At 33.7% G+C, this 12,699-nt stretch overlaps 2 protein-coding genes across 3 annotated transcripts; both read right to left on the minus strand.

Annotated features, from left to right (window-relative positions):
* Positions 1-209: 209 nt before the first annotated feature.
* LOC145065455 (peptidyl-prolyl cis-trans isomerase FKBP17-2, chloroplastic-like) lies at positions 210-1,851 on the minus strand. Its single transcript, XM_079012439.1, has 3 exons — positions 1,498-1,851; positions 1,346-1,390; positions 210-729 (listed from the first exon to the last, which is right to left on the minus strand). The coding sequence occupies exons 1-3, from the start codon at positions 1,821-1,823 to the stop codon at positions 378-380; spliced, it is 723 nt and encodes a 240-aa protein (XP_078868565.1). The 5' UTR covers positions 1,824-1,851; the 3' UTR covers positions 210-377.
* Positions 1,852-1,990: 139 nt separating this feature from the next.
* Positions 1,991-11,555, minus strand: LOC145065454 (putative serine/threonine-protein kinase SIS8). Of its 2 annotated transcripts, none has more exons than XM_079012437.1 (13): positions 10,433-11,555; positions 9,887-10,309; positions 9,170-9,273; positions 8,128-9,065; positions 7,688-7,728; positions 7,051-7,119; positions 6,458-6,558; positions 4,519-4,597; positions 4,309-4,407; positions 4,137-4,205; positions 2,616-2,665; positions 2,298-2,474; positions 1,991-2,202 (listed from the first exon to the last, which is right to left on the minus strand). In XM_079012437.1, the coding sequence occupies exons 1-13, from the start codon at positions 10,937-10,939 to the stop codon at positions 2,109-2,111; spliced, it is 2,751 nt and encodes a 916-aa protein (XP_078868563.1). In that variant the 5' UTR covers positions 10,940-11,555; the 3' UTR covers positions 1,991-2,108. The 2 variants fall into 2 exon arrangements, with proteins under 2 accessions (XP_078868563.1, XP_078868564.1); XM_079012438.1 differs by having other exon boundaries at positions 9,887-10,301; positions 10,433-10,572.
* Between the last annotated feature and the right edge of the window lie 1,144 nt (positions 11,556-12,699).

The raw sequence follows: 12,699 nt of genomic DNA on the forward strand, positions 1-12,699 counted from the left end.
AAATCTTTGGGTATTTGAAGATGTCCTTGTGGTTTGCTTACATAAATTGGTTATGGTACACATAGATTGGTTCAAAGATAGTATAACTGTAAAAATGGTCGAATATGGGAGTTAAAATTTCCAATATGGATTAGTTTCTTCAGGCATTTGACTCTTATATAGTTGTTGTATGTCCCTGCATGATACCAATAAGACATAGCATAGTGTGGTTCAACTTAAAAGGTTGTCTCTTTTATATGTTTATTTTTCGTATAGTTCTTGAAGTCCCATTTACATGAGGGAAAAACACATGTATCCGTTAACATTTGTTATTCCGAAAAAAAAAACAAAAAACAAAAAAAAAAACACCTCCTATATGGGCATAAGAACATGAAGAATCATGATGGTGCAATTGAAACCTTTTCGACCTCAACAATATACTCAAGTGTTGCATTAGGAAGAATCTTAAAACCAGAACCAAAATCCGCACCCTCTTCTCCAAAACCGAGAGTCGAAGGAACTATAACTCGTCTTTTGCCACCATTTTTCATGGTTCTTAAAACCATCTCAACACCTTCACACATTCCCTTGCTATAAGGCCTTGATCCAACCACAAGAGCCAATGGTTTCTTGTCCTTACCAAAAGTATCAACAAATACACCATCTCCTTGGACACTTCCCTTGAGATCTATCACCACTAAATCCCCTTTCCTTGGTGTAGCACCACCCCCCACTCTTAGCTCATAATACCTACATAACCAAAACCACTATTTAATTAATAAGATCTCAGATTTAAGCATAGACATAGTCACTTAAACATCACCTAAGAGATTGTAATTTACATCCCCTAATGGATGGTTAGACCAATTGGTTAGGAGGAGTAGGTCAATTCTAAGCATTAGGTAAAATAATTATCAAGGGTAGAATAGTGTTTGTCGTGATGGAATAAAGAACAAATGAAATGACTTGTTTTAATGGAAATAATTGTTCGATGCGGCCGATGAAATGGAATAAACCACTTTTTTCCCATCCTTTAAGTAGGAGGGATATTCATTATCATTTCGTCATGAAATAAAATAAAGTTTGTAATATGACACATCTTTTGTTTATATAATTTTTAATAACACAATTTTTTTATTTACTTTCTAAAACAAACTAGAATTTGTTTTACTATTATGATCTTAGTCGGTTTTAGATGTTTTTTTCTTTTAAAAAATCATCAGAAACTTATAAATGTTCATATATATGATATAAAAATTTATTATATTCGTATTCAATTAAATACATTGCTTACTTTATTTATTTCTCATTTCATTTCATCCCATTAAACAAACCATAAATGATATTTAACATCTCGTTCTCGTACCTTATGCCATTAGGTAAAACCACCTCCTCTTCCTTCTCAACATCTCTACAAATAAAAATCATCAGAAACTAACATCAAACTTGAGTACTACATCAGCATTTTGATGCATCCAAATATCATTTGTTCCTTATAATCATTACTGCATAACAAACCTTGTATTGGCTTCTTGTTGATTAACTTCAAAACGTGTCTTGATTTGCTCCGAAACAACACCAAATGCTAGAAAACCGGCCCAAGCCAACCCCGCACCAAGACCAAACCTTCTCGTCAACCCCGAAGCTATCCAATCGGTCGAGTCAGCACTTGTCCCCCTACCACCCCGTTGCACTGGCGGCAGTGGTGGTGGTGGTGGCGGTGGCGTCTCTGGTGAACTGTTACTGAGGGACGGCAGTTGTGGTGGTAGAGATACACTCTGAGTTCTTGCTACAGGTATACGTATGGTGGACACAAAGAGTGGAGAACCAAAAAAAGTTGCCATATGAATACTCACTCACTTAGGTGTTGTGATGCAAATATTTATACCTATGGTCCCTACCTTATCTCAACTGATAAGATTTTTAGGGCTCTTATAGCTCTTGTATAAGATAATTACCTTTTGTACTATGTACAAGTGTACGACTATTCATGCATATAATACAAGACTGCTCAAATCATAATTAAAATATATAAGCTACAAATGAACTTTTTTTTTTACATTGGGTATCCGAATTTACAATGCGTGCAAGCCAACAGTACATAAAAATTACAACAAAAATAGAACAATTTAGTCCCGTGAGGTTTTTGAACTAGTGATCGGCTTTTGAAGGGGTTTCAATGCGGCCATGATGTCAGCAAATGAAGGCCGTAATTTTGGATCTCTGTATAAAATAGTAAGTGTCATGTTAAAACTTAAAACACCTTTTTATGGTAATCATTATGAGGGATAATTATTCATTAGGAATGAAGTACTTACGTTTGCCAACATCTTTCAATAATTTTAGAAATGGTGGGGTCCACATCATTAGGAATTTCAAGACGACGATGTTGAAACCCAACAGCACCAACAACTTGCATCGGGTTCATTCCACCCCATGGTTGTTGCAACGTAAAAAGCTCCCATAAAATCACACCAAAACTATAAACATCACACCTGCATTGCATTGCAATAATTCATCTATCAAAATCAATAGAAAAATATTTATATATTTACTTTTTTTTATTCCCTGAAACATTAGTTTTTACATCAAAGCGACCTATTTACGAAAGATGATTTAAAAAAAAAAAGACCAACTTTTCATCTGAAGGTTCATTTCGTAGGACCTCGGGTGCCATCCATTCTGCCTGAAAAACATGTGTGTACATATTGAATTGTCAATACAAGAAATGGTGTTGCTTTATGTTAAACATGAGGATTATTATTTATTAATTCGTGTTGATTATTATATTTATGTTAGACATTGCTCTATAGAAGTAGGAACTAGGAAGAGAGTATGTATGTATGTATGTATTAGACTTCATAGGAGCCTGATGGCATTGTTGAGAATAAAAAGAAGATAGATTCATAAAAGTTAGATTCCTCATTCTACTTATACATGCAAGTAGAAAACACGCCCCTAAGTTGTGTTTAAATGCAAGAAATAACAGCCTACTTTCATTCATCCTAATTTCATTTCTTTTTATGACCTTTACTTTCAATTTTTTTCTTATTACAGAATTGTTTTTTGAAATATCTAACTGATTATCGCATTGTACTTGTACTTTTAAATTTTTTACTACAACATTGTACATTGAAAAATCCACCCAATTACATCAAAACACATTGCTTTGTATTTAAATGCCATTGCTATAAATGCACCAACTTTCATAATGCAATGTTGTAACAAGAAACGAAAGCAGGATGCCATGATAAAAACATTAAACGAAACAATGGAAGTACATTGCTACTTGTTGCATTTAACCCAAAATGAATCTATAAAAAGGACTATTTTAGGTTAAGTGGGCTTAGCAACAAATTAAATAAATCGGGTTAAGGTCAAATCGGTTGATTTCACGCTATAGATTCCCACAAACATTTTTTTGTCCGTTTTCAAAAACTTGTATAAATAATTTAGGATGTGATCACAAAAACAATATTAGTATAAGAATATTCTAATCTTTTCAATAAAATGCATTTCGGGCAACTTCAACCCATTTGATCAGTAGTTTCTTTTTTAGCTAAATGTTATGATTTTGGCCATTGTGTGACTCCAAATTACCACCTCTAAGATGTGTGCTCTCTATTGTGTTGTCCTTTTTGCATTAACTCAAAAAGATACACCCATATAGGGGGTGTTTCTTTTTGACTTAATGAACTTAATGTGTTAAGCACTTACTCTGTACAACTACATACAACTGTTTCTTTTTTACTTAATCCAGACAAAATGACTTAGTGGGTTAAGCCAAAAAACTTGGCTCAATGTATTAAGACGCTGACCCTTTACCTTTTTTCCCTTCTTTTTTTTTTCTTCCATCTCCTCTCACGTTCAAATTGATGAATATTGTTATAAATGATGATTGTGAATTTTGTTTTGTTTTGGATTGTAAGGGTAAAATGGTCATTTAGTCTCGTTCATACAGTTTATTAGGTCCATAAAAGGAAATAAACCTTATGTATACAAAAGATTAAAAAAAGAAACAGGCACACTATGTCACAAAGAAAGAAAACCTAAGACTACCCCATGAAAATAGACATAAACAAGGTGTATAATTAATATTTAGTAAGTTGATAGGAGAAACAAAAAAGGTATTATAGTTTTGCAAGGCAACAACATACCGTTCCTGCAGTAGACCTTGATGAAAGGAATGTGCTGTACTTCATCCTCGACAACCCAAAATCACAAACCTGAAGAGATGAGACGAGATGACAAAATTCAATTCATCATATGATATTTGGCCAAATTATAATTCAAAAATTCCAAGGGTTATAAATAAGATTTGAATTCTACCTTCACAACCCAGTTTTTGTCAACAAGGAGATTCGGGGACTTCAAATCACGATGAACTATAACCGGGGTGCAGTTGTGCAGATAATTCATACCACGGGCCTGAAAGTTTGGTTTTAAGTATACACAATTTTTTTTATTGACTTTTTTTAATATTTGAAGACAGAAAAGAAGTATTTATTAAAGGCAAACCAAGATTGGAAAATAACATACGGCATCCAGTGCGATCCTCAAACGCCTTCGGATATCCAGTTGATTGTTGGGCCGGTGGATTAATCTATACAAACTACCTCTGCAAAAGATAACAATAATATTAATATGTTTCACTTTCATTGCATAGAGTTAACAATCATTATTCATGAAGGGAAAAATACAATGTTTTATGCACTCACTCTCTTCTACGTGATTAAGAATATTGTACTTTCATTTTATTTTTTATTTTATTAAGGCATATCATATCTACCTAACAACTCATCTTCTCATCTAACTCTTGTTTGTAATCACTTCACCTTCACCTTGTGAGATCAATAAAGAATACCATTGCACTTACTAAGGTACGTTTGTTTCACGGGGAATCTAAAGGAATTTGAATGGAAGATTCCTTTGATAACACGTTTGGTTGACAAAAAAAAATCAATGTAATTGGATTCCATCAAAATCCATGTATGAAAGAATTAATCGTTACTTTGGGGAGTTGGGGTATAACCAAAGAATCTAAATTCATCTCTCTGAACCTATTAACAAGACATTTATCCTTCTATACTTTAAAAACTAAATTTGAGTACATTATAAATTCTATAACCAATAATGAGTTGATCCTTACTTTGGGTACAACCAAAGAATCTAGATTTGATTGCTCTACGCCTATTAAGAAGACACGTGTCCTTTTAACTTTAAAATAAAATACCACTACTTTATAAAAAAATAAAAAACTAAATTTCATAACGATGTTGGTTCTTGGTCATTCGTCACTTGTTATCTACCTTTCTGTTTTGGTTAATGTTTTTTTTTTTTAAAATTTAAGTTATCTTCAGTATAAGTTTTCTAAGAAAATGAAAATTTTCATTTTCCAAACTGTATGCAAATTAGAAAAGTGATTTTTACAGTTTTCCAAAGGTTTCTAAATTTCTTAGATGGAAAATGAAAACTCCACCAGCTCCAACCAAATGCATTTTCTAAAATTTTCATTGAAAACTGAAAATATAAACTCAACTTTATTTTCTGAAAACATTTTCTTGGAAAATGAAAACAGTTCTCTGTTTTCCACAACCAAACACACCCTAAGTTTCTCTAAAAGAGGATTTTAAACCGATCATATCTCCTTAGGATTGTTTCAAAGGAAAATAGCTATCATCTAAAGGGAGGCTTATAATTTGACACCTTGTTTCCATATAAACAAAGAAGCAATTCTTTATCTTTCAAAGTCAAAGGCAGCTTTGGAAACTATATGTTAATCAATGTTGACTAGCATTGGAAGAAGACAATAAATGGACATTTGGAGTTACGCCTATCTTAGTATTTATGTGAAGTGAGTATGTTGTTAGTTTTTAGTTATATATTGTCCATTGAGAAGACATGAATTGTAATTGTACAATCATATATGGAAGCATTAAGTATATAAGATAAGAACCAATGAGGTTTTTAACTTCATTTTGAAGGGCTTTCCTTGGTGAAAACTTTGTCTTCATCATTATATTTCCATTTTCTGTATTGCTCGTCATAGTGAAGCTATAGACACTAATTAATATTGGAGTTTTATATTTCTACATAATTATGTACCTAAAATCATGAAAGGTGATGTTTCATCTTTTTCTCCAACTTATGCAACCAAGTGGTTTTTTAGATGAAATATGCAACCAAGTTTTAGTCTAGAACCAAATATACAACAATGCAACCAAAACTGTCTATCTCATAAATAACGTAGCACGTTAAATGTTTATATATGCAACCAAATATACAACTATGCAACCACATGTCAATTGATTAAATAGGTTTAGTGTAAAATGGGGCATCTTTTGGTGCTAAAATGAAATGATGTTGCATATTTCATATAAAATACTACTTTGTTCCATAAGTTGAAAAAAAGGTGAAACATTGTTGCATAAATGTGCATCTAACTCTTGAGAGTATATATATACATAACGTGACATACCTAGGAAGAAATTCAGTAACAATTGAAAGGTGTGGAGCACGTGTTATAGCTCCCATGAAGAGTACCACATTTGGATGCCGAACTCTTTTCATAATACCAACCTTTAAGACAAAAAAAAAAAAAGAATCAATAAGGACATAAACATTTACAAATTAGTATAGGAATTTTCTCCACCCTAAACAAGAACATGGATTAATGATAAAATAACATATTCCAATGATTTTCAGTCATTCCATATATATATTGTTAGGACCCTATTTATGTTTTTCCCATTAAATGGATGAAGTGTTGTTTGGATAAATGATAACTATTTGAGCAACTGACATCCACTTCAGGAAAGCCTAATTTCGCTGACATTTTCTATTAAGTAGTTCTTTCCTGTACTAAGTCAAAGAGAAACACCCATATATAGATTACCAGATAAAGTCATGTCCCTACTAAGTAAAGAAGAAACAACACAACACCTTAGTTCAATATGAGGGTGTGTAGTGTAGTCACTTGCATGTTGGTATAAATGATCACATTATTATGTTGATAACATGCAAGCAATATGTCATTAATTAGTGTGAATGTTAGAAAAGAGAATATTTTACCTCACTTTTGAACTCCTCAAGGGATTCAACAGTTACTTCTTGGTCTAGGAACTTCTTAACAGCAACTTCCTGATATTCAAAAGTGATGGGAAAGAAGATAAATGTATATATCTCCAACATTGAAGAGACATGCATGCATAGAAGCTATCAGAAGTTGTAATACTAATACATATGCAACACATCTTGAGCATTGAAAGTCTAACTATTAAGTGTATGCCTAGTTCATACATGAAAAAAAAAAAAAAAAAAAAAAAAAAAAAACATCTTTCTTTTTTACTCTAACCTCTTCTTTGAAAACCTTTTTTGGGTTTGTGTAATTTCTTTTTTGTGTTCTTCGTTTGTTCTCTATTATTTATTTTCAAATTTTATCTTGTCCATTAATTGTGTGTGTGTAGATATAGCATGTACATATAGGTATACATTTATCTACTTATATAATATATGCATTTGTACATACAAATATACCACACACATGACTGTCTGTTTTGCATGTGTGCATATATAGTTCTTTTTTTTATTTTCGTTTTATGATTATGATACCCCATATTACTTTCATATTTCTCATTTTTCATTTCTTTTTAGTTTATTACATTGTATGCAACATCATAATAGTATGAACATTTAAAAATTATCTTACAGTTCCATGCCAATCACCACGATAAACCTCACCATATGATCCTGCAACAAAGAGACCATTATCAATTATCAATTGGATAAGAAAAAGGAAAAATAATAGCAATTTACTTCGATTTATTTGTTCATTATATATAGCACCCCTACTTAAATTCATTTCAACTACGAGCATTATATTTTCAAATTTTTCTTATTAAACCATCGTAATTCCAATTTTTTCTGACTATGACATTGTACTCTGAAAAAAATATGCAATTGTAGCAACAAAAATTACTTTGTTATAACTGGGTAGATTCTTCAAAATACAACATTGTAATAGGATGAAATAATAAGTATATGATGTAATAAACAAATATATGGAAGTAGAAGTAGGTTGCTATTTCTTACATGTAACCCTTTATTACAAAAAATGAAAATTCGGAATATTAAACTTGAATACAATACCTAATCCGATACGTTCACCCAAGGTGATATCCTCCCATGCAATCTCACAATCCGCCACATCATCAAGGGAAACTTCCGATTTCGTGCTATCATTACCCGCAGACCTATCCGATACTCTCTCTCCTTCATTCTCACCCATTTGTAAATTACCAAATTGCCCATTTCCATCCCTTTCCACTACACCAGAAGCCGCCGCCTGACACTTCTTGTCAACAGCCGCCACCACGGCCGCAGCAGTCACCGTGGCGGCAGCCGCCACCGGTAGTTCTATGTTTCGATTTGTAGCGGCAACCACCATCGACGATGCAACAACCGCCGCAGCTGCTGCTGCTGTCGCGGCGGCAGGAACTTTGGGCAAAATGGGTAATTTACATTTTTGACCCTTTTTGGGATCCCGCTTGTTTTGATCATCTTGAGGAGGAGGAGGAGGAGGAGGAGGAGGAGGAGGAGGAGGGCGTGTAACTAGTGTATCCTCTTGTTGATCATAAACTTCTGTAAAGAGATTTGCAGGGGCAACAACACCGCTTTCAAGTAACACATCATGCAGTTTTTGTGCTAATTGAGGGTTTTCTTTAGCAGCATCGATCATGTACTGTGAAACGTCTTTTACCTTCATTTTTCTTACTGCAGGTGAACTCACACCTTCGGTCCATGAAGGTGATCTGGCATGGCTGTGATGAGAGGGTCTCAAAGGTAAAGATTTCTTGGGTTTTGGTTGAATGGCTCCATCATCGGATCTTTCTCTTTCTCTTTCTCTGGTTCCAAAATCGGAGCCTTCTTCTGATGAATTTGTGAGGCCGCTTCTTGAAGTTAAACGAGAGGAATCATCATCGTGGGACCATGGACTTGATGTCAAGGAAGATTCATCATGATCTGTGTGGGCTGTGTCTGATGGAATAAGGGTTCCGGGGTCTGCCATTAGATCAACAATGTATTCCCTGGGACCCACACCCACACCCACACCCACATAAATAATTGTAATGAGCATCAAGATAATAATAAGTTGAGTATTAGTGTTAAGACTAGAGGTAAAGGGCACAACCTTCCATCACCAATCTTTATCAAGTTCATGGCAACATCACTAGAGCCTGTATATTGCTTCCCTTTTACCAAACGGCATGGTATACCAACACTATCAGCCAAAACCTATGAAAATATAATATTAATTAATATTTAGTTCAAAAGAATAAGATGTTTCTTTTTTACTTAATGAGTACAAGTCGTAGGTGTTTCCTTTGAAATTGATGCAGAAATAACAATTTTTTAAAGAGAGTAGGGAATGGAGGCTTTCAAAGTCAAATAAATCATAACTTTCCCTCATTTATTTTTTTCCTTCCATTTCACCAAGCATTCAAAAATCCATACATCATGTACCCCGATAGCAGAAGCACTTCTTACTTAATGTGACAAAAAAAAGAGACACTAAAAAGAAAAGCATGTAAGCCCTCTTTTCCTAAACATGTACTTTCATAATAGTGTAATAATACATTTGGACAGGTTTTGTAGGGCTATTTTCGATGATGAGAATGACGATTCTTTTCACAAACAAGAGATCGCCTTTTTGATATTGATAGTATGTATACGCATAAAGTTACAACTTTTGTCCCATTAACTTACATGAGTCCCAGATTTCGTTCAACCTGTTTTGTGATGTCATGTCCTTTAAAAGTCTACTTTATGTTTTAGAAGACACAGAAAACACCAATAATATATATATATATATATATATATATATATATATATATATATATATATATACCTTAAAAAGCAATGCACGATGGCGTGCCATCCCAATTTTTAGCAAGCCAAGAGGCAAAACCATGCTTCGAAGAGTTGCCTTCAATTTATAGCTAAAATTTTGCCATGCGCGCAACATCTTGTCTGGATCCCCAACTGGACCACCCATGAAATTTGAAACTAAAACTGCAAGTCTCTGCACAGTAAGAGATTCTGATGCTGACTTGGCAGTAACTTCCAGTGCAGTTTGTTCAAGTTGTAACAGCTTGGCATCCACAGCCTTGTTCACAACAATGGCTTCCCATGTGACATTATCAGACACAGGGGTCCCTTGTAAATCCACCAGTGAAGGCATCTTTGATGATAAAGCTCTCGTTGTTGAAGTCTCGCACAAATCGTAGAATCCATCAAGGATTTTATCGTCATAGCTAAGAGCACTGTAATTCTGTCAAGTATGAATGAGAGTCTAGGACATGAGAAAGAACATACATTTATTTTCTAAATTCTAATCTAAAACTGTCTGTTTGCTCGATGTTAATCATATGATGGGATTGGGAACTGAACTTACCCAATATCTATATGAAAGGACTTCAGCAGGAGTATTATTCTCAGCAGGAAAGGACCCCAAACTGATCTGTTTAACGGCTTCAATCTGAACAGCTTCAGGATCCTCTCTTGCGCTTAACTCCAAAGCCAATTGTATTTGGTACTCTTCTTCTACCTCTGGATCCCTAGAATTACCAGACCCTGAATCCCCTGTCCTAACAGCTTCCATGGCAGCATCAAGTGCTTCACTACTCATTGAATCAAACCCTTCATTCTTATCCTCTTTTTTCACATTTGAAGATGAGGGAGGGCTAGGACTAGGACTAGGACTTCGCCGATTCGTTACTGAATTAAGCCATCCCGAAATACCAGATAAGGGTTTATTGTGTTCATGGGGGAGGCTCTCGATTGATGAAGGGACATCGATCAATCTTTGATTATTGCCCTTCGAGGAAGAATTACACCCATCTGAGTCAACATCCGATGTTTGATTAGGCATCATGTGTAGCTTCTTTAGAAGATTCTTCATACTGTTGCTAAGTAACTGAGAAAGTCAATGCTAAAGAAGAAGAACAAAAACAACACATAACGCCATAAACGTCTCCATTTTCTTAAACCAAGCATGTATTTCGTTAACCAATTGAGAACCCCATAACCTCAGGACTACCGCCGATGAAATCCAACAACAACCCTGACGCCAGTAATTCCTTCAAATTAGCAATACCCAGATGCTTAAATTAGCAAATTATTGCACATTTTTGCTCATAGGAACCAACGATCTTGAAGACTACACGAAGAATACAGATGGATTACAAACACCGGCAAATGAGGATGAAATAAACGTATGGTTTAGGCTATTCTATTCTATTTACTTGGTTGATCTATAAACTCAATATCCAATTTGCTACCACCATGAAACACACAAAAAAAAAACTGGATTTCAGAGAGAAAAAGCAAAGAGAGATCAACCAATGAAGGGGAAAAGTATTAGCAAAAGAGTATGGCAGAGACAGCAAAGAGCAACAAGTGGGAGCAAAGATGATGACCCACTTGAGGTTTTTGAGGTACAATCGTTAATCCAGAATTTTTATTTATTTATTTCGTGAAAAAAACAAATAAGAAAACAGCTTGCGTCGACTCTGACTCCGTCTCTCGTATGCAAGGATTTTCATTCTCCTATCAAAAGATTCAAGATGCGGGTTTTATAAAAGCGTGGGATTTTGGACGGCGAGCCGGGCAGGTAGAGCTGTACACAATTTATTTATTTTTTTTATTTTTTATTATTTTTTTTAGGTTTTAAGTTTGTATGATTAAGTTAATAGAAATCCGTTAATAAGAAAAGTCTTTTATCAAGTGAGATAATCTTACGTTGATAGAGTTGTAGCCAATTTAAAGGGGCACACGATTTAATTTCTGAAACTTATATAATATATATCATGTGTGATGATAATAGTCAAAAGCTCTATTCTATTATAATGTTTTTTTTCTATTACATTACTTTACATATATTCTAGTCGGCATAATTTATTTGCTTTTATATAATCAGATTTCTATGTGATGCTATTAAGTACATTTAGAATATATAGTTGAGTATGGAATGAACTGAAATGACAAGTTGACATATAATAAATCAATATAGGGTTAATTTCTTTAAAATAAAACTTAATATTTTTATATTTCTTTTGTATTAAATCAAAACTCTTTCTTTATAAAAAGAAAAAGAAAAAAAAAAGAACTAATATTTTCATTTACTTTTTTGTTATTTAGGTGGGAGAACGCCACCAACTGATAAACTTACTTATTTGGCTCAATAAATGACATATCAATTCATATATTTCACTCAAACGGCGAAAACCAAACAACTCTCTTCTTTTTCTCCTCCTTCGTGATTTGCAAATTTCATAGTCATGAGAACTTCCTAAATTATTAGGAACATGAGGTTGGTTACGAATGTTGGAATGGAAATATGCAATTGTGAGGATGAAGTTATGTTATTGACATCCTAGACTCCAATTAACTTAGGTAGAAGGTTTTATGGATGTCTAAATTTCAAAGTTTGGGTATCTAATCAATACCATTGATGTGTAATTTATCAAAGTTTGGGAATCTAATCAATACCATTGATGTGTAATTTATCGGTCTTAAATTTATAAACAGTTTTAACAAGACTTGAGACTATTACACACCGGACAAATGTACATAATCGTATAATTATATAGTTGAGATAAGACAGAGTTGTCAGGAACATGTATAATTTAATTTAGAATATATAAAAATTAGTTAAACTAA

This window comes from Lactuca serriola, chromosome 8 (genome assembly GCF_051521515.1).
Source record: "Lactuca serriola cultivar US96UC23 chromosome 8, Lser_US96UC23_V15, whole genome shotgun sequence".
Classification (NCBI taxonomy): Eukaryota; Viridiplantae; Streptophyta; class Magnoliopsida; order Asterales; family Asteraceae; genus Lactuca; species Lactuca serriola.

Coding starts and splice junctions, on each gene's coding strand:
- LOC145065455 (XM_079012439.1), bottom strand. CDS start 1,823: ATGGCAACTTTTTTTGGTTCTCCACTCTTTGTGTCCACCATACGTATA. Junction 1,391..1,497: donor CAACAAGAAGCCAATACAAG/GTTTGTTATGCA, acceptor TTTTATTTGTAG/AGATGTTGAGAAGGAAGAGG. Junction 730..1,345: donor GTTTTACCTAATGGCATAAG/GTACGAGAACGA, acceptor TTGGTTATGTAG/GTATTATGAGCTAAGAGTGG.
- LOC145065454 (XM_079012437.1), bottom strand. CDS start 10,939: ATGAAGAATCTTCTAAAGAAGCTACACATGATGCCTAATCAAACATCG. Junction 10,310..10,432: donor TCCTTTCATATAGATATTGG/GTAAGTTCAGTT, acceptor CATACTTGACAG/AATTACAGTGCTCTTAGCTA. Junction 2,475..2,615: donor AATGAACCTTCAGATGAAAA/GTTGGTCTTTTT, acceptor AATGCAATGCAG/GTGTGATGTTTATAGTTTTG.